At 40.6% G+C, this 20,993-nt stretch overlaps 1 protein-coding gene across 2 annotated transcripts in view; it reads left to right on the forward strand.

The window, feature by feature from the left end:
• prkar2aa (protein kinase, cAMP-dependent, regulatory, type II, alpha A) overlaps positions 1–20,966 on the forward strand; it is a 42,591-nt gene extending 21,625 nt beyond the window's left edge. For both annotated transcript variants that reach the window (XM_070840298.1, XM_070840299.1), the window contains exons 3-11: positions 7,678–7,713; positions 10,734–10,870; positions 12,478–12,584; positions 15,458–15,599; positions 16,159–16,260; positions 16,672–16,746; positions 16,885–16,950; positions 17,462–17,600; positions 19,524–20,966. In XM_070840298.1, the coding sequence (XP_070696399.1) occupies positions 7,678–7,713; positions 10,734–10,870; positions 12,478–12,584; positions 15,458–15,599; positions 16,159–16,260; positions 16,672–16,746; positions 16,885–16,950; positions 17,462–17,600; positions 19,524–19,648 (929 nt within the window). In that variant the 3' untranslated portion in view covers positions 19,649–20,966. The remainder of the gene's footprint in view (positions 1–7,677; positions 7,714–10,733; positions 10,871–12,477; positions 12,585–15,457; positions 15,600–16,158; positions 16,261–16,671; positions 16,747–16,884; positions 16,951–17,461; positions 17,601–19,523) is intronic.
• The last annotated feature ends 27 nt before the right edge of the window (positions 20,967–20,993 follow it).

Below are 20,993 nucleotides of genomic sequence, written 5' to 3' on the forward strand. Positions count from 1 at the left end.
CTGTAGGGAGAGCACTTCACACATTGCACACTCAGACTCACGCACCCACACATTGAAGCATACAAAAGCATGTACACACACACACACACTGTTTTTATTATGTCCACCTGCTCTTGACAGACAAAACTGCATTTTATGTGGCTGTTGGAGACAATACATGATTCATTTTCAAATCGCCCGAAACATTGGGAGTGAGTCTGTGCTGACTAAGCTAGCTTATTTCCTCTTTTGGTTTGAAGTGCCCAACTCGCACAAGAAAGACAAACTCTTAAGTGTTTATTTTGTACTATTATTTATTTCCCAACAAACACAGGGCTTATGTGTTCATGTGGTTCACCAGTTGTATAATATGTTCAGCTAGAGTTTTAGAGCTAACCTGTGAAGTAACCTGAACGCTAACCTGTAAAGTAACCTGAACCTTGAGTCTAACCGGGGGGAAAAAAATGTGGAACCAATGCGAGCCCCACAGTTACTGTGTGCTACAATCATAATGTAGGGTACATAACAGTATAAAGAGTAAAAGTAGAGCAAACCAACAAACCCTAATAAAGATATAAAGGTGTACATACAGAGCAAAATATTGACTTGAACTAGGTATAGCAATTATCTGTAAGATAAGTGGTTTTACACCTTTTTGCTGATTCACAACAAATCAGTGTTCCCATGCATGACCTGCTTTGTACGGGTCTAAGTGTACATCTTCAACAGTGTGTGTGTGTGTGTGTTGGTCTTATTGCCTCTTTTCTGCAGTACCTGCAGCGATCTGACCTGTTCATGAGTTTGACTTGGATCAAAACAAATCACTTTAAGCAGTTTGGAATGTGTCCTGGTAGGTGGTTATGCTGCAGATAATGGAGTTTTGGAGTGGAGGGAAATTATAATTCTCATTATTTTCCCAGGTGTTGTTACCATGATTCCTGTAAATAAACATTAAATGAGCCTGCCTAGGGTTACATGTTTTATTCTATTTATCACAAAATGCTGATTCTCCACTAACTGCTAACCTTTATCTAAATAAATAAAATAAATGTATTTCTGGAACTTTCAAGCAGCCATTTGCTTCAGGTAATATCATTGATGTGTGAAAAATCAACTTTCTGCTTAGGTAGGTAATTAATCACACTGAGCAGCATGTTGCCTTTCCTCAGGCCCCCATGTTCTTAGAAAGAGGGAGGGAGAGAGGGAGGGAGGGGGAGAGAGAGAGAGAGAGATGCAACAAAACACAAACCAGGGATTGTTGTGGCTCCTAAACCCCTTCGGCCACCAGGGCGTCATCCATTTTTTCTGAACGACCAATACCCTTATATTGTGAAATGCATACGATAAATAAAATATTTAGCAGTGAAGGAGGGAGGGAGGGAGGTTTAGGGTTAAGTGGGAGTCATGGGGAATAGGCATCAGGATAAGATCATAGATAACTAATGACTAATGGGTAGAAGGTTCACTTATGTTAAATATGTTGCTGCGTATGTTTTTAGGAAGCGTGCCTTGTTAATTTTCCCTTGAAGATGACATACTTACACATTGACATATATTGATTGCTTTTTTTGTGCTGAAATCAAGTCAAACATGAGACATTTAGAGAGTTTTTGAATCTAGCCTAACACTTTTTCTTATTTTTTCTATGCATACACTTGTTTTTCTTTTTACATGTACCAAGGACAGGAAGGTCAAAGGTCAGGGTCAGGTCTAAGAGCTGTAATCTGGTAGCCCTGCCTGACTACTGTTTGTGTTACCATGAAAATTTGTAAATATGAAGTAATTTACCAGACACAGTAGTCATGACTTTGGCACCACACAGCTCAGGTGGGCTTGTATTAGCCTAGAGTACAAACAACTATATGAGGAAAACTGTACTGAATTGCTATTAAACTGATTTGATTTTTATTTGGGAAGAAGCCTCAGTTCAGTCTTCATTGAAAGATGTAAACTTCCATCGATCATCACAAAATAAAAGCAGAGATGTTTCTGTATTTGTTGCTCTAGTCATCTCTTTGACATTGTTGTTTATTCACATTGACATTACCCTTTGCTTACATAAACAAAAAAAGGTCTCTAAAGAAAATCCAGTATGAGTAGCATTTTGTAGCTGAGCATGAGAGCCTGCAATGTTCAGTAAACAACGTTACTATGCACCAACGTTGCACAGGAGGCTAATGTCTGTTAATCTCAGCCAACAGATGTTAAATTAGGAAACCTATCAGGCAATACACCAGTCTCTGTTTTGCATTTGCTATCTTATCACAATCCCCAACAGCCAACTCCAGAGGTTCGAACCATGGTAAAGGAGAAAAAAGTGAGACACCAGACTGGAGGAAGGGAGAGGAGTCGTGAAGCTTCAGGAGCAACACGAGGGAGGAAGGTCTGCTCCTTTGAGACAGCTGAGGGGGCGACGTATACGACAAATGACAGAGAAGAGGGAGCCAGTGAAATTGAGAATAGTGTTGAACTCACGGGAGTGTACTAGTACTGCTTACACTGTATTCCCTTTGTAGAAAGAGGGTTGACATTGACACATAAATAGAAAGAGATCCTCTGTATGCACAAGAAAAATCTCACTGATGGAGAATTAAATCTTAACATGTGTTTTATGTTTTACTGGCTTGTGACCAAATTCAAAGTCTTTTTTTTAATTTGTCTTTGCTATGAACGATCGCATTTTGTTATTTTTAAGTAAAGTCTCATTGTGAGCATAATGGCTAGAAGGATACAAGATGTTTGCTTTACTCTGCAAGCAGCTTGTACTTGGGTGGGATTTAAGAAAAATCAGTCGTCACATGGCCTACTGATGCATAGTCATAGACCAGGAAGGAATAGGTCGATGAATAGGCTGTCCTGAATGAAAATATCTAGAAAGAGAGAGCAGATCTTTTGTCAAGCAAAGTAAAGGAGACATTAATATGTGAGTACTTTTAGAATCCATATATTTCACCTCCATATATCTTTCTTTTGCTCTTTGAATAGTTTAATAGAATTTTGCTTGGGTTCACATGGCGCCTAAAGCGTTTTCATGTGTAGAGTTGGGTCCACTTGGCAATAAAATGTATTTTATTGAGTCTCGACTGACCACTTGTGATCAGATCTGTATGCAAATAAACACGTACATCATTTGTACAAACAGTTATTTAAAATGTTAAAACATTAAAAAACAATTAAATAGCAATGTCTCCTAGTCAGACAACAGCTCGCTTTTAAAAATCTGTGTGTCTATGCTTGGTGCGGCAATGTCACAGCATCATATTCCATTAAATATCATTATCGTAACTGTAATGTCACAATCCAAATCATATCCATTATGTGAACTACTCTGATGGGGCACAGAGCAAAGTTTGGTGAGCAGGCATAGGGAGAATTGAGATGAGGAGCATCAGATCCATAGAAAACAGACATTAAGGATTTAAAATTCACTTTTGCTGATTAACAGGACCCATCAGGCAGACATGACCCTCCACCAGAAACATCTCTAAATGCAAAGCTGGACGCAGATTCTAGAGATTATTTTATAACATGTTTTAGTTCTGACAATTAATTGAAATGGGCTCATTATCGGCGTACCTTCCCCTTATGCAGAAGTCAGTTGACACACACACACACACACACACACACACACACACACACACACACACACACACACACACACACACACACACACACACACACACACACACACACACACACACACACACACACACACACGTACACAGTGCTAAAGGAATGTGGTGATGTCCGACCCAGACCACTTCCGACTGTGGTTAAGGGATTGGAAAAAGCTGTCGGCTTGAGTTGGATCTCCAAAGACTCATGATAATGCCAGGTCTCAACAGGGCCCCAATTTTGTGATTCAGCTCATCGCATGCAAATGTCACATCTGAGCCGCACAAGGGGGTCCACAACTTATTTCCTCAATAAAATGATTGAATTATTTGTGCCTTGTAGCATCTAGCAGGCCAGTGAAAAACCTCGAGCTGTACATTGGCACAGGCTTTATGTTGACTTTGAACCTTTAGGTAAGTTTAGGTATGTATTGTGTATCTGTTGTCGTTCCTAACATCTTCTTGGCTCAGCATTGTATCTGATTCAATGATCTAAAATATGCTCAGGCTAGATGTTGTTTAATCATACAAACTGTAAATCAAAAAACTACAGGAAATGATGCTACTGTTTAGAATAAATTGAAGTGAACTGTACTTGTAAGGCATTTGTCTTTATACCAGACATTGGTTTTGCGTCAGTCTCATATAGACTGTAACTCACTGTGAACTTCCAGCATCGAGTGCTGACAGAATTAGAATGGACCTCTTCCTGTTTCCACTAATGTTCATTAACAATCCAGACTTCTGAGAAACCAAGAGTTTATTTGCCATTGCTTTAGAGCCAGCCTAACAGACTTTGATAGAGCCGTGTTTTTGTTTTGTTTTTTGATTGGGTAATGGTCAGAATGTACCATGGCCTGCAGGGAAATCATTACAAATTTGGCTGGTGTTTGCCAAATGAGTTACAACCCCAATAGTGCCACTTGTCGTGTTGTAAATTGTTGCCCTGTGTTTAAACAGCACTAAAGCCTGTCGTGTGGACGGGACCAGTGAGAGTCCAAGTAGGTAAAGCAGATGCCAAACGACTCTGAATGTATTGTATGCATGTGAGAGTTAACACATGTATACTAATAGTTGAAATGTAGAAGTCACACTTAATGCATTTCTCCTCCTATATGTGCTGTACAAAACAAATTTCCTTTCAGTTACAAGACTGTTTTATGTAATTCCCTAAAAAAAAAAAAAAGAAACTTTTTTTGTGAAAATCTCCCTTGCAGATGTCACAAATGTCAGTACAGCAGTGTCTGAAACCATCCTGTTGCTTTATCAGTGTTGAGTGATAGTGAGAGTGATCTCCACGGAGAGTAGAGTGTTAAACTCTGTCCATCTCCCCAGGTGACCGGGGGAAAGTGGTGTGTATGTGTGAGTTTCCCCCAGGCTCCCGTCCTCACAGTCCAGATCTAATGGGCTCTGACAGGATGGTAATAAGGTAGCAATGGACACACACTGTGTAGGTGTGTGTGTGTGTGGCAGCAGTAAGCTATGTCCATGCTGGCTAGTAACAGCCCAGTGTTAGAAAGCAGGTGTTTAGGACCCTGATCTCACTCTCTGTGTGCGTAAATTAGCACCCTGTTTACACACGTTCACAAGGTCACGATGCCCCTATAGATGCCCACAAACGCTGCAGAGAGCCACAAGCCATGCACACTGAATGCAGACTTGCACTGTGTAACCACAGATACTATACTGTACACATTCACACACACACATACATACACAGCTGTTTCGTTTCTACCTCATGCACACAGTTAATTCTCTCTTGAGTTGCCACTTTATTAGTCCTGATGCATATTCACATCCAGCAGTGTCCTTCCAGGTTGCAGCTACCCTGATGAACACTGTCTAGTGTCAAGTGCACAGCACTGAAATCATGACCAGAAATTAAACTTGATTACAGCTGCTGTTTAGAGGTTTCCAGGAACTATGCTCTGCCTTGCACAGGATGTTTTCCCCCTGTGTTTGGTTTGATGTTGTTACAAACATTGGTTAAAGCTGCGTTCTCTGTCATCAAACGTGATTGCTGACACGTGAAACATAAACATTAGTCATTTGATATTAAGAACTGTTTACAGTGTGTTTTTATATACACTGAATCTACCACCTTCAGTATTTTACTTGCAAACTACCCTTGTTAATCGGCCAAGTTGGGCATAAGTCACCTCACCCCAGGGTGTCCCCGGCCTCTGCCTGGAGCCAGGCCTGTGCAAAGCTTGCCGGAAAGAGGCTTGTGTTTTGGCCTGTAGTCATGGGGCTCAGTTGGAAAAAGCCTGAAAAAACAAAGTTGGGCTGGCACCATGTGGGTGCAAAACCAGCAAAAGCAAGTAGTAGGCGTACAGAAAATGGAAATGAATGGAACCAGACTTTATAAGAGCAGCAGAACAGTTACCCACTAACCTAATGAATAAAAATGCATTTGTTTGTATTGGATGCTGTTATTTTTACCTGTTAATACTCAAATGTGCTCAAATGTGAAGATTCGGGTTAGGCCGTTAATCAGTTTAATAACCTGATTGCAAACATGTCTGTGTCATATTCTGTATAATTTAAAGATCCCTTTCTCCCTTACTCAACAGGTTAGGAAATTCAAATCTTAATTAAGGCTATATGTTCTTTGCTGACTAATATCACCATCTCTCACTTGTTATATTTCTGTCTCACATAATCGGGGTATGAGTTCTTCTGGCTTAGCGTCAGAGGCACGACGCGTTCTCATGGGCCAACAATTAAATAGATTAGTGTCTTGAATAATATGAGTGTTAATGTGAATACAGACACCTTCATTTGCGTAGCGTTTGCTTTCTGAACAAGATATGTCGTGTGGTTACTTAGCTTTATTTTTTTTTTGTTAGGATAGATGTGTAACTTTTCAATTACAGGGTCCGATCGAGGTACAGTGTCTGAAAGAGCATGCTGCAAGGCTCAGCTATAAGACTTTTTACAGTAAGCCATCAGGAATTTGATGGTATATTACTTTTATTTGAAATATTAGTAATGTCTCTGGCAGAGATCTACAAGAGGTTCAGAGATGGGGTCAGCTACTCAACAGCTCTCCTGGCTCTGTGTTTTGCTCAAGGAAACACTTCATTTGGGCAGAAGCCTGCTGTTGTGAGTCCTTGAATGCTGAATTTGAAAGCAGAGAGCGACATCAGATGTGCCGTCCTGGTGGCTCAGGAACATTAACAGTGTCCCAGCAGCATCTGTGCATCCAAACAGTGCACTGCAACAGCTTGCAGCCGGCTGCACTGGCACAGACAAGTCTGCTTGTCAAGCAAAAATGTAAACAAACCACGAACCCCATAATAAACACCGAAAATTGGGAACAGTTGACATCAAATATGAAGCTGGGGTACCTGTCAGTGTTTGGGGAAAGAACCATTGTTTCAATTTCATGCTTTCTCTCTCCAAGTACATCACTCCTCATAAATATTTAACACATAAACATGTAATTATGAGGGCTATTATTGAGATATTTGTTAATCCACTCATATATGTCCGCCTTCAGGCTGTCATTGTACGATTATTGCTGCTGGAGTTTGATCATGTTTTGTTTTATTAGTTTTCAGTTTGCAGTCAAAAAATTATAGCCATTTGTTAGAGGGAAAGTGTGTGTGTGTGTGTGTGTGTCTGATAATGCTGGAGGCTGTAGCCACTGCTCAGAGTAGCAGTCGTGTACGTAGAAAATATTAACTTTGCAGTACTGAAAATTCTTCTACTTTTTTTTTTTTTCCATTTTCAAGTCCTTTCTTAGTTCATCTTTTTTGCTGGTCACGCTCTGTCTGCCTGTTTTCCATCACGTCTGCCTATATCTTTGAGCTTTTATCTCTTTACCTCTTGTTGCCTTCATCTGTTTGACTGTCTGTATCTTTTCCTCTCCAATGCTGACTGTCACTCTGACTCACTGTCTGCCTTTTGGTACCTTTTTCTTTTCTAAATCCCCCTCTTTCACATCAATTATTGTTATGAACACTGTCTGTTCAGAGCAGATAATGGTAATGAGGATTTCAAAGCAATCTCAAAATCATATTAAATGTCATTATGTAAAAACAATGATGTTAATTTCACCTCTCTGTCTTTCTCTCCACAGCTCCACCACCCAGCAGATTCAACAGGAGAGTGTCAGGTAAGGAGTCTGTGTGTGTGTGCGCGTGTGTGCGCGTGTGTGTGTGTCTTTGACGTCATGTCCCTTAAGTGTAACCCACACCAGAGACAACATTGCATACATCACTGCCTAAGTGGCTCACCTGCAGCTTGTGTGTGCGTTATTGTGTGTGTCATGCACGCTGAGGCCAAATGGTAGACTTACGTGTTTGTGTGTTTAGGCAGCATTTTCATAACGAGTATATTTGCGTATGTCATGGATGTAAGACAGTGTTAAGAGGCATCTCTGCGGTGTGTTTTGGGTTTTGAGTGTCTGCCTCTGTGTCCTTGTCTGTGGTTTGTGTGTACGGTGCTCTTGTTTTCTCACGCTTCATCGTACCCGTCTAGTGTTTACATATGAGTAATTGAATGTCGTCAGCCGTCACAGAGAGCTGCACTTTGATTAGGCTCTGGGTGTGTCGGCTGATGGTTATCTTTACTGCTGTCCTACTGTCCCTGCTCTCCATGCCACAGCGACATAAAGGCTTGGCGCTGAGTATGTGGTTTGGATTTGTGCAAGTTGTCCACTTTGTTGTACTGTTTTGTAGCCGTACACAGCTGGATTTTATAGAGTTCCTTGTTATTATTATGTGTTAAACAAAGTTGTTCAAACTCAGTTTCTCTGTTGACTTGTGTGGTACAAGTATAGACCCTCTTCGTAGTGGTTATGATGTAAGACATAATGATCCTTTTGAAGTTCTAAAGACAAATTGTGTTAATACAACAACAAAAGAGCATCACTGTGATTCTCATGTTTCAAGGAGATGTTACTACAAAGACTCCCGTCTGTAGTTTGTAAGTTATTTTACAAAGTTATTTTCCTTTGCAGGCGTTCTGACGCGTATGGTGTTTTTTTGTGGTGTGAGATGCATTTGAACTTCTTCCAAGGGAAGAAGGTTCTTTTAAAGCTTAAAGGAAAAGCCCATCCTTTTATCACCTTAATGGTGTTTTGACTAAAGAGGGATTCGTGTGATGTGCTTTGCTTTCCTGGACCCGTTTAGTTTAGTATTTTTGATATTTCTGAGATAATTGGTAAAATGTACAGGACAAAATGTCCACAATAAGAAATATTTACATACCAAGAATTATTACTTGGGAAAAAAAATGACATTTTACAAAAAACATTCAGCAGTGGTTCCTTTGCCAAAGTTCTTGCTGCAACATGTAAGAAACTCAAACACTGGCATATCGTCAGTAAGGAAAAAAATAAATAAGTGTCCTCTGACCTGTTGATGATTCCTGAACATCTGCAGCTTGCGCTGGTACAACAACAGACTGACTGAAATGTAGACTTAAGGCACTTCTCATTCTCTATAACCGAGTGTGGGCGCATATTGGCAGTGATAAACACTTAAATGGCATTAGTTTATAGTATTTAGCAGTAGTATTTAATGCAGGGTTACTGTATTGAATTGCACTATATTATCCGGGAGTTTCTTTTTTTTTTCGGCCACTGACTGTACAACAGAGTCCAACAATCTGCACGTCAGTGTGATTTTTACAATTTATGTGTCAGTTTCTCTGAAATAACGCAGTGGGTCCTGTCCACACTCACTCAGTAACTGAATTTGTAGATGAGACAGGTTAAGGGAAAGTGGTTGCTTCGTTATGATCCAGTGGCACAGTTGAGATCCTGACCTGGGGTTGAGGTGGACTCAACATTGATGGTGGTTTAAACACTTCCAGGTCCTTTGTTTGTTTTTGAAAAGTTATCCGAATGTTGTGATTAGTTAAACCTGTTATGTGTCATGAGAGGGTTACATAGGGCTAATTTAGTATTCAGGAGGGACGGCAGCATCAAAGTTATTAGGAATTAAGAATGTGTTTTCTCACATGGGAAACAAGGACACGATCAAGTCTAAGGTTTATTTTCTTTGGCCGAAAACGAGGTGGAAATGATGACTTGGTTATATATTTGTAACAAGTTTTGGCAGAGCACAAGGGGTAAAGCATCTGATTGCTGAAACTTAAGCTAAGCATGAAGGTCCTGCCTCGTTTGTGTGCCTTATATGATTTTTAATGGGATTCATACCAGTGAAGAGCACAAAAAGTACAAATGTTTAGTCTGTCTCTCATACACATTAAACCTGTGTGTTCTGGGGTCGTATCTTGTTGGTTTAGACTAATTAGCTACATCGCGTTCTGGTTGGCAGAGCACTGAGGCACACGTTTGAGCTGTTTTTTACTTGGTACATTGTATTTACCTGCCTGATCAAGCTGCACTAAAGGAGTTAACAAGCTGACACACCAGAGGTCAGACTGCTCCAAACATGATTGGTATGAATGCTGAGAGATAAGATGTTACACTCATGATTTCAGACACACAAACGCACACTTAGATACTTGTGTTTTGCGATAAATGTCATGTGAGAAGTTGCGTGTGTCTCTACAGAGTTGGAGGAAGCACAGATACGTAGTGACAATTTGAAATGACCTTGTCAGTGTTTGTCATCCAGTGTGGTAAAACATGTCTCTGTGCATGTGTCATTTCCTCACTTCTGGGCTGCTTCAGTGTCGTGTGATGTCCTCTCTCCCCTTCTCCTGCAGGCCATCGCCTCATTTTGTGTTATACAATATCTTCTTCTCTGCTCGTGTGTGTGTGTGTGTGTGTAATATCTTACCTTTCCCTGTGCTCTGACTGCGTGTAGAAAGCATCTTTGTGGGTTTTTTTTGCTCATCTGCTTGTGTGTGTTGAAAACGTAACATGATTCCTCGAATCCCTTTTTTTTTTGTTTTCACCTTTTCCATCTTGTGTCCAAAGTTTGTCACTAAATTACCTGCTTGCAACCTGTTCTCTTGCTTTTTGTAGTTTTCTTTTTACTCTTTTTGTTGTCAAGGTTATTGCTTGTATTTCCTTCCTCTTAGTTGTCACTGTGGCTGAATGCACGTCTGAGTGTGTCCAAAGAACATTTCCTTACCTGAATTGTTTGTCTAACTACAGTGTAATCTCACAGGAGATGTTAATGCAGTATGTAACGTGAGTATACATGTCTTCCCCTCCAGTGTGTGCGGAGGCGTTCAACCCAGATGACGATGACGAGGACACGGAGCCCAGAGTGGTTCACCCAAAAACAGATGAACAGCGCTGCAGACTGCAGGAGGCCTGCCGAGACATCTTACTCTTCAAAACACTAGATCAGGTAAGTAAAACATACAAACTGGAGTCCGATACTCTGGAAGAGATACTTGGACACACACTAACATTGTGCACACACAGGTGCAAAGCAAAACCAAACGTAAAGTGTCTTAGTGAGATTTTAGCATCCAGAACAGCTTCTGTGACTCTTTGTGCCGTGTATGAAAGCATCTGCATATTCATTATGTTTCTCCACTCTTTCAATAAGGTTTTTCTTTTAACAGGGTGGCTATGGGTCCTTAAAAAGTCTTAAATTCTTAGTGAATTCACATTAACTATTAAAAGGCCTTAAAAAGTATTAAATAGTCTTAAATTCTGCTCGGTAAATATGTATCTATTGAATGCTGTCAGCCTGGTGTAAAATCCACACCAAGAACAAAACGCCTGAATATTTACAAAATCAGCCCTTTTTCAGTTCAGCTTCATTGAAAACATAGCATGTGTGACGCCGGCTGTAAGACAGTTGCAGAGATTAATGTCAATGATATATATATAATATATATAATATATTATATATATAATATATATATAATATATTATATATATATATATATATAATATATATGTATATAATATAATATATTATATATATATGTATATAATATAATATATTATATATAATATACAATATGTTATATATTATATATATATATACAGTATATTACATTAATAAACATATTGCAATAAATGTTGTTTCTTACCTTAACCAGCTGCATTTGCATGACAATATCTTTTTCATTGGATGTTTATTTCTATTACAAAATAAGTCTTAAAAAGTCTGAAATTGACCTCGCTGATGCATGTAGTCACCCTGTTTAAGTAGGCACCTGTATGTGCCGTGGATCCATACGAATCACGGTGCCTTGTAATACAGTGGAGATCAGTATCCCTGCAGCAGTACAGGCCAAGATCATCTGGCATTAATACCATGACTTATTAGATTTAAAGAACTATTAAGGCCTCTGCAAAGTCATTCGGAGTGGAGTGAAAATATTTCAACAAAAGCTTGTGTAATAGACTACTGCCTGCTGCTACCTGACTATATGTACTGTATTATGTTACCCATGACACTGTAACATGTTAGCCATGTTACAGTGTTTTGATTATGTGCTTGATTTTTGTTGGCACTGTAAAACTACCAGGCTTAAACCTTCCTGTATTTGGACTCAAGTAGACTTTCTCGCCTGTTTTCCATAAAGCAATTCCACAAATCATCTGTGTCTGTGTGATGTCACTACACTTAATTTATCCACATTTATTTTGGCTTAAAAATGAATTTGTTATTTTTAAATCCTGTATCTGTTCGCATTGTGAACCATGTACCACTTGGCATCTACTGTTATAAATCTGTGACCTTATGATGGACTCAAACCCCAGAGACAGCAACATTGTCCTGAAATTGTTGAAATTGAAAAAGTGTCCCCTCTTCTTTCCCTTGTGTACTTTCTCAAAGTTCCTCCACTGGGATAATGAAGTTTCATCTCGTCTCCCTTCAGGAGCAGCACTAACATTTTGAGCTGCTAGTTGAACTCCACATAAACCTTTCCACTGTTGCTACTCCTCCCACCACCTCATCCTTATCTGACGTCCTTCCTGTCATCTCCCATCCAGGAGCAGTTCTCAGAGGTGCTGGACGCCATGTTTGAGTCAAGGGTTCAGCCCCAGGAGCACGTCATCGACCAGGGAGACGATGGAGACAACTTCTACGTCATAGAAAGGTAGGAGGCAAATGTCAAATTTGATTAAATTTGTTTATTCAAATACTGTTTGTGGAAAGTATAGAGCTGACGATATTCTTCAGCACAGTTAGTGTAAAACTGACCCCTGTGTGCACATTTTGTTATTATGTTTGTATTTATTACACTGAATGATCGGACAGAATTGAATCACGCGTATTACGTAAACCCCTAGTTTGTAATACTTACATTTTTGGTGTGTTGAATCTGTTGTTTATCTGAGGGCTGTACCATGAAGTTGAATCTGACAAAGTAACAACACGTAAAAATGTGTTCATAAAAGGAAGTCTTTAATTACAGGACTGCTGTATTTAGGGGAACAATAGCGGGGACTTCTTTGCTCGTCTTTACAGTTTGGCTTGTGTTTCCGCTTCACTGTTTATGATTATGGGGGTGTGTATGTTTGTGTCCATGTTTACAGTGTACATCTATACCTGCTGAGTGTAATTTTCCTGTCATATTGCTAATGTAAACTGTTGCTGTGTGCAGAGACCTTAACAGGGCAGGTTTTGTTGCCTGGGCTGGAATAGTGTTTAAAACAGTTCCCTTACTATGCCTGATGTGAAAAAACCCACATTTTGGCTGGAAAATATAATTATGCATCAAGCTGCAGCCGGTTGTGTTAATGACAACAATAACATTCCCAGCTCCTTGTAGTCTAAAAAGGTCAAATGAAAACATTGTAGGTTCGAGTATTGCATTTATTATTTTTGAATAATGGAGGCAACTTTGATCATCTGTGAGACTGCACTGCACTCGGAGGTATTAACGTTTCTTTGTTCAACAGCCACATCTACATTAGTTTACTAGCCCGAGCGATTACTTAGCATAGAAAAAGGGTTTAACCCAAGAGAGAACGGGCCTAGCAGAGTTTGGCTGCTGCCTGGTCATTGTTATCCCTCTCTGGCCTCTATTCATTCTCAGCATGGCACATATCAGTTCAGCGCAGCAGTTTAGTTCCACTTGTTGTGAGCTATCTTTCCATCTGCATACACACTTTCTAACACAGCGTGCTCTCTGTACAAGAGACATGCGATGACCTTTAAGAGCAGCACGCCTGCCTGGTCATATACTATCCCGGGGTTTTCCCTGGCCTGTAAAAAGCGTAGGTGGTCGCTAATGTCACCAGCAGGGTGGAGCATGGACACACACAGAGATGGAGGGATAAACAGAAACGAGTAAAGAAAAGCAGGAAAGAAAACAGGAAGGAGTAATGCATTGTTTAAATGTTTCCCATTTAAACTTTATGTAACTGAACCATATGTACAAATCTTGTGTGCACTCCTGTTAGCATATCATAATGTTAACCACTAACTTAAACAGACTGGGGCGTCTTGTCAGCTGACTCAAAAATGGTCTTTTAATTTTATGAGGCATAAAAAGCAACTGAGCTGGCCTGTGTGCTACTTAATGGTAACAAGCCCCCCTCACAAACAAACCTAAACAATCCCGCTCTGAAGCCTTGAAGACAGGACGCAACAGGAAATCACTCAGAAGCCCTCAGGGACGAGGGGAGTGGGAGTGGTGACGTGTGTGGTGTGAAAAGGATCATTGTTGTCCTCTGATTCTGATTGGCTACGAACACGTTTTGAAATCAATAAGCCACTCAGTCTTGCATTATGCATTTTATCACAGCTTTAGTGCTTGTGTTTTTCCAATAACGCTGAAACATCTAATCACTGTGAAGCTCAACCCCCAAAGACACATTTGTTTTTTTTAAACGTCTTAATACTGCGATGTTGCATCTTCTATCTTAAGAGATTAAAAGTCCCTGAAGGCACTGCCCAAGGGTTGACTAGGCAGAGAAAATCCTTATCATGCACACATCATGGCAGCGCAGGAAGGAACAGCTCAAAATATACCAGTCACTTACTTTCCAGCCTTTAACTAGCACGTCCATTTTAGAGTAAGACCTCAAAATTCGAGCAGTTTAAACCTTAAACTTCTTCAGGGTAGTAACTGATCGTGGCTTAGTGAGTAGTAAAAATGGTTATTAAAAGAGAATGTCCTTCTTGGCTCAAGCTGATTTATTGTGTGAAATACACAAATGATTACAGCTTTCACACGTGCTTAGTTTCTTTAATAAAGAGCAGCACAGTATTTTCAAAAGTGCATAGATCGCCTGCGCTTAACTGTGCTCTGGTACTCGACAACAGAAGTGATCATCGTCCCCATCGTCATGGTAATCCAGTCAACCCAAGTTAATACTCCACCAGCGACAAGGGTTTTAGTCCTGCTACGCAGCCAATGGGAGGACAGGCTATCTCACAAAGTGACTGGTTAATCCTGCCAAGAAACAACGCTGCAAATTACCGTCTCCAGGTTTAATCCCCATACAGAGAGAGGGAGAGAATGGGGGAGGGAGGGATGGGGGGGAGACAGAGCTGCTCAGCTGAAGCATTGTTGTCAGAAACATAAAAAAAAAAAAAAACATCTTTTACTGTACGTGCAGATTTACAACAATGCTCACGGATGAGCTAAGTTTCACTCACCTTCACAGTGTCACCGTGAAGCACTTTTAAATGTATGAAAACATCTACTTGAATAGATATATGCACACAATTATACACACTAGTGCACCCACACAAACATAGTCAATGAGTTTCTCACCCAGTGTGCCAAACTAGCACAGTCTCCTGTCCAGAGGCTAAAGATAATCTGCAATTACATGTCTATTCAAACCAGTCAGTAGGTCAATAAACAAAACACCAACTACCTCTAAACGCCTGGCTCAATTAAATAGATCAAAGTCATTTTAGTTTATTTCTGTGTTGGATTTATGTCTGATTTCTTTCCACGTTTGCTTTTTACTTGTTTCCCTTTCCCTGACCCTCTCTTTCTCCGTCTCTCTCCAGGGGTGTGTATGACATCGTGGTATTGGGAAAATGCGTGGGTCAGTATGACAATAAGGGCAGCTTCGGGGAGCTGGCACTCATGTACAACACGCCACGTGCCGCCACCATCGTCGCCACCCAGGAGGGGGCACTATGGGGACTGGTAAGAACACGCAAATAAACACACACACACCAACAGCAACAGCAGAGGCCTTTGTAGACGTTAATAGGATAAGTTATACTGGTGGGTTCTAACAGGGCTTTAGTTCAGCTTTAGTTCAAGTTGGAATACTCTGGTGACATTTTTTGTCAGTGTAAACAATTGTTTAATTACCTGGAAGTTTTTCTCAATGCTTTTAAGTCATAAATGATCCCATTTATGTTCAGTCACATTTCAATCAGCACAGCATTTTTTCTAATGCTATTCTGTCAGTCACCCTTTTTACATCTTTTTTTGGTCTTACAAGCTCAGTTTTATTTCACTCCTTTTCCCTCTAGTTGTCTTGTAAGTGCATTGTGAGACACATTACATTGAGCTGTGATGCCCAGACATGTTAAGAATGGAGTCACCTTATCTGTGAATGGAGCTGGTTTTCGGCTCTGGTGGTTAACGCTGCTGCAGCTCCCCCTAGTGGCCGAGCAGAGGCAAATCAGCAGCGGTCTCTGTCTGAGAGAATCTGCCCCCAGGAGGTCTTTGCTTTACTCGTGTTTGTTTTCCTCAGGATCGCGCCACGTTTCGTAGACTCATTGTGAAGAACAATGCCAAGAAGAGGAGGATGTACGAGTGTTTCATTGAGTCCGTGCCCTTACTCAAATCACTGGAGGTGAGTTTAGTGGGTGTAGGCTTGTTAGAAAATCCTCTCACTGCCTCCAGCATTTTCTAGCTGTCCCCCCTCCCTCTCTCTTTCGCAGGCTCACAACATAGTGAGCTAGCCATCCAGCCAACAGCAAGTTTATGATGGAAAAAGTCCTGCTCTCCACTCACTCTGTTGATACTGCACGCCAACAAACATCTTTTATTTAGATAATAACTGTTTTTAAGAATTAGTTACCTACTTTTTTACACCACTTAGCTTAAAACATCTAAAAATGGTCTTGCTGCGTAAGAGAGCAGTTGAGAAGATGAAGGGATTGAGGGACCTACACGGCCGTAGCCTGTTAAAGACTTCTATGTGCTCACGCAGTGTCTCTCATTATTTCCCTCCTCGACCTCACCGCCCTCTTTTCCTGTCCAGGCGACAGAGAGGATGAAGATAGTGGACGTGTTAGGAATGAAGCAGTTCTCAGATGGTGAGCGCATCATCACACAGGTAAGACATGGACACCGCTGATGTGGTTTCATACGGAGAAGGCTTGACTTTAGCATTGAAATGTTTAGGATTTCGACATACAAATACATAAATACTTTTAAATGTATTTATTAATTGTCTGTTTTTTTCCCTTCACAGGGAGATAAGGCAGACTGCTTCTATATTGTAGAAACAGGGGAGGTGAAGATCATGATGAAGAGTAAAGTAAGAGACTCCTCCTCACCTTCTTGATTTCATTTCTCCATTTCACCATTCTGTATTTTTATTTAAGGGTTTTTAAAGGGTGAAACAGTTTCCCTGGCATCCCACAGAGGCCCATGTAGGTGAACACATTTTCCCCTACAGTCACCTCTCTGTCAGCTTAGCTTAATGTAAAGACCCAACTGCTCAACAAAAAGGCCAGATTACATAAATGAAAGGCAAAAAAATGTTTTCATTGGTACAGGATAAATACAGATCATATTTTTCTACCAGGTGGTTTCTATGCAGAACATTTTGACAGTGACAACCCACATGCCCCATTGCAGACCACTACAGCACAAAAGTGTCTCCAGGGTTTGCCTAGCAACGGCAGGAGTCACAATTGCCTGCTCAGCTGCTGAGTGCTTATCACGAGAGGGGAAAAATTGAGGCGCTCTCTGGTTCCTAACCTTTAATCCTCTCCTCTCCTCTCCTCTCCTCTCCTCTCCTCTCCTCTCCTCTCCTCTCTCTATAGACGAAGGCAGACCATGCAGACAATGCGGAGGTGGAGATAACGCGCTGTAGCAGGGGTCAGTACTTTGGGGAGCTGGCCTTGGTCACTAACAAGCCCCGGGCTGCCTCAGCCTACGCAGTGGGCAGTATCAAGTGTTTGGGTAAGACAGAACACACTCACACACACTCGCTAAACACATTTGTCAGCATTGATGCTAATGCTGCTCACAAAGAAAAACGATAGCGAGGTCAGATGTGTATGTAAAGTTGCTTTGTTTCAACATTAGATTTCCTCCAATGTGATACCTGCATCTACAGGAACTATGTGAACATTTTTACGTGATTATACAAAGATTCAAAGATTTCTGTTGCTTAGGTTTTTGTGTTTATGTGTTGCATTCAGACCATTAATTCTTAACGAGTTTGTACATCAAGGTCTTTATAAAGTTATAATTTAACAGATTCAACAAATCCTTGGCAGAGTTAAAGTGTGAAATTAACAGCACTCGTGCTTCTGAGTGAATACTCTATTCTAATTGGCTGCTGGGTGTCTTTTAAAAGGGGTTAATGGAGACCTACTAAGTAGTTCCAGTGAAACTGTCTATTCACTTTCATCTCACATTCAGCTCACAGCTTCAGGCTGCAGACGACAATAACGTTAGACACCATTCATTCGTCTGTGAAAATCTTCATGTTGATTTGGCGACAGTGACATAGCTGGTTAGCTAGCTGTTATTATAGTTAAGCACATTGTGAAATTGTCTACCGTGCACAGTGTTATTTACGATGACTCTTACTAGCATAATGTTAGCTTCCTCGCTAACAGCTGAGCCAAAGGGATCTATGAGCTGAGGGACTAAAAATATCTCCCTTTGCCACGTCGTATTAATGATCCTTCCTGTTTCCTGGAGTAGTGAACAACATTTCTGTTGCATAAGAACCTAATGGGAAGGTAATGGTCATTCCATGTAACACCACTGAAACCCTCAGGCCCTCATTAGCGAAAACGAAGTTGTGGCTTCTGAAAAATTTCAGATTTTGGTTTTAAAACGCATGAAGACATAAATGAATTAATTAAAAAATGTTCAAATTTTTTTTCTTTGGCAAGTGACCATGACCTCCGAATCGCCAATTAATTCCTGATAACCTCATTGGGCCTTATCCTCTACGTAATGAGCAATAATTACACCACTCAACCTTACAACAATGTCTGTTAAATTTCAGCTTATTGAACAGTTACGTACAGTTTCTCGGGGGATATCAAGTATTGTGGTATTATGGTATTTGAGTTTTGTTTAATTCACAATTTGTGTTGGGCTCTTCATCTCGTCTGTCTCGTCGATTACTTTTACTACAGCAATTACTTTGCTTTGAAAGCAGATGCATCAATTCGGGCTTTACAGTAGACGAGCAGCTCTTCACTTTTCAAAATGAACACAGGATCGTTAACAGCTGGTCACGTTTCTCTGTCACCTCTCTTCTCGCTGTTGTGAAATCTGTTTAAGCTCTTTTTTGTTTTTTAATTAGCACTAATTGCGCAGCTTTTATTTGTTTTCTCAAATGTTATTTTCATAGATGTAGTGTCACCCTCACTCTTGGTGCTCCCTTACAGTCTCCCGTTCAGTATTAACCATGCACACACAGTACAGTGAACACAAAGTATACTGAAAGACAAAACAGACAGGTGGGTGAGAACAGCGACACACAGCACAACAGCGCGTCTTCAGCAGCTGCTCTGCTTTGAAGCAGAGAAAAATGTCAGTCAGCAACAGATGCTGTCTGTTGTACTCTGATTGTTCTCACCAGACCAGGAATGTCTTGTTTTACCTGTGCCAAACGAATGTCGAAGCACAATTTAAAACAATGCTTATCGCTTACTGTTGATTCAAGTCGTTGCCTCAGTTCTGGCGCTCAAAGAGGAAAACCTGAGCAGTTAACCGACCAAACACATCTTCATCTGTCAGGATATGTGTCACTTTCTTGTAACATTTTTAAAGCCACTGACAATGAGCACAGTGGATTGTTTGAGCAACTCTACACTGGCCCATCTAACATCTCCCCCCCCTCCCCCACTCTCCCTCTAGTAATAGACGTGCAGGCGTTCGAGCGCCTCCTGGGCTCCTGTAAGGAGATTATGAAGAGGAACATCGCCCACTATGAAGAGCAGCTGGTGGCCCTGTTTGGCTCCAGCATGGACCTGAGAGACTGAGCCTGCCACACCACCCTCCGTGCCTTCTATCACACACACACACACGCACACACACACACACACACACACACACACACACACACACACACACATATACATATGCCCTCTCTCACATCATGCAGTGGCTATACAGACTCATAGTGAGCTTTACACAGGTCATGCAAACACACTGTACTTGATCCACCTGCAAGTACATTAATGCCCACACAGTATGAACACACACTCACAAACTCACTCGCTCACACACACACACACACACACACCTATATAGGCACCGAGAAACGTCCACTTCACTTAGTCTGCTCACCCTTGCGCACATGATGGCTCAACACACTCCTTGATAAGCTCAGTGCGTAGATGAACACACTCACACCACAGAGCTAGATAAAGGTCACACACCTTGTTGCTTGAGCCAACTTCAACCTCTCAGTATGAATGTCTTTGCTGCAATAACCTTAATGAAGGTACCGCAGTTCAAGGACATAAAACACACACACACACACACAAACATGTACACACAAACGTGCACACACTCCGTACACACCTTTAAAACACATCATCATGCTTCATACGTGCAGGCTTTGCATTCACTTGAACACTTAAACAACTCAAAGTTGTTCTGACAAGCCTCGGCAAAGGACACAGCAACATGCAGACACACACAGGGGTACAGATACAGATACTCAAAGACACATAGGTTATCACACCTGCAAAAATGGACACAATGTGGTAAAATGGAGACGAAAATCTTAAAAAATCTCTGAAAAGGAAAACTAATTAAAAATGCAAAAAAAAAAAAGAGAAAGAAAAGTTTAAAGATAAGTTTTAGAAACGTTTTATGAAGATAAAAAAACAGAAGCTTTGATAAAATATTATTTAAATAAAAAAAGTGTTTCCTCTTTGGGAGGCCGGGGTGCACAACTTTGTGGGCGCGCTCCATTTCTTCCTCTACTGTTGTTGATTGAGTTGAGTTGAGTTAGTGCTGGTGATTATTGCAGTACCACAGAAGAAGCAGTGAAAACAATAACAACCCTACGTTTTCTGGGCCATTGTTATTCTGTCATTGACGCCACACTTCATTGTATTGAATTAATTATTAATGTATTGTTATTATATATATATTCATTTATTATTTTTTGTTTTACTTTGACCAATTCTGATAAAATTCACCATCCATCTCTGACAAAATGTAAAAACAGAAAAAAAATTCTAATAAAAACAGTAGTGCTTATTTCTCCTCGATTATCCTTGAATGAGTTGTCCTGGATTAAAAAAGGAAAAAAAAACAGAAAAAAATAAAGCAAACATTTTGTTAAAATCTTGTCTCTTTGTCGAATTTCTACTC

Source organism: Pempheris klunzingeri, chromosome 11 (genome assembly GCF_042242105.1).
Source record: "Pempheris klunzingeri isolate RE-2024b chromosome 11, fPemKlu1.hap1, whole genome shotgun sequence".
NCBI lineage: Eukaryota > Metazoa > Chordata > Actinopteri > Acropomatiformes > Pempheridae > Pempheris > Pempheris klunzingeri.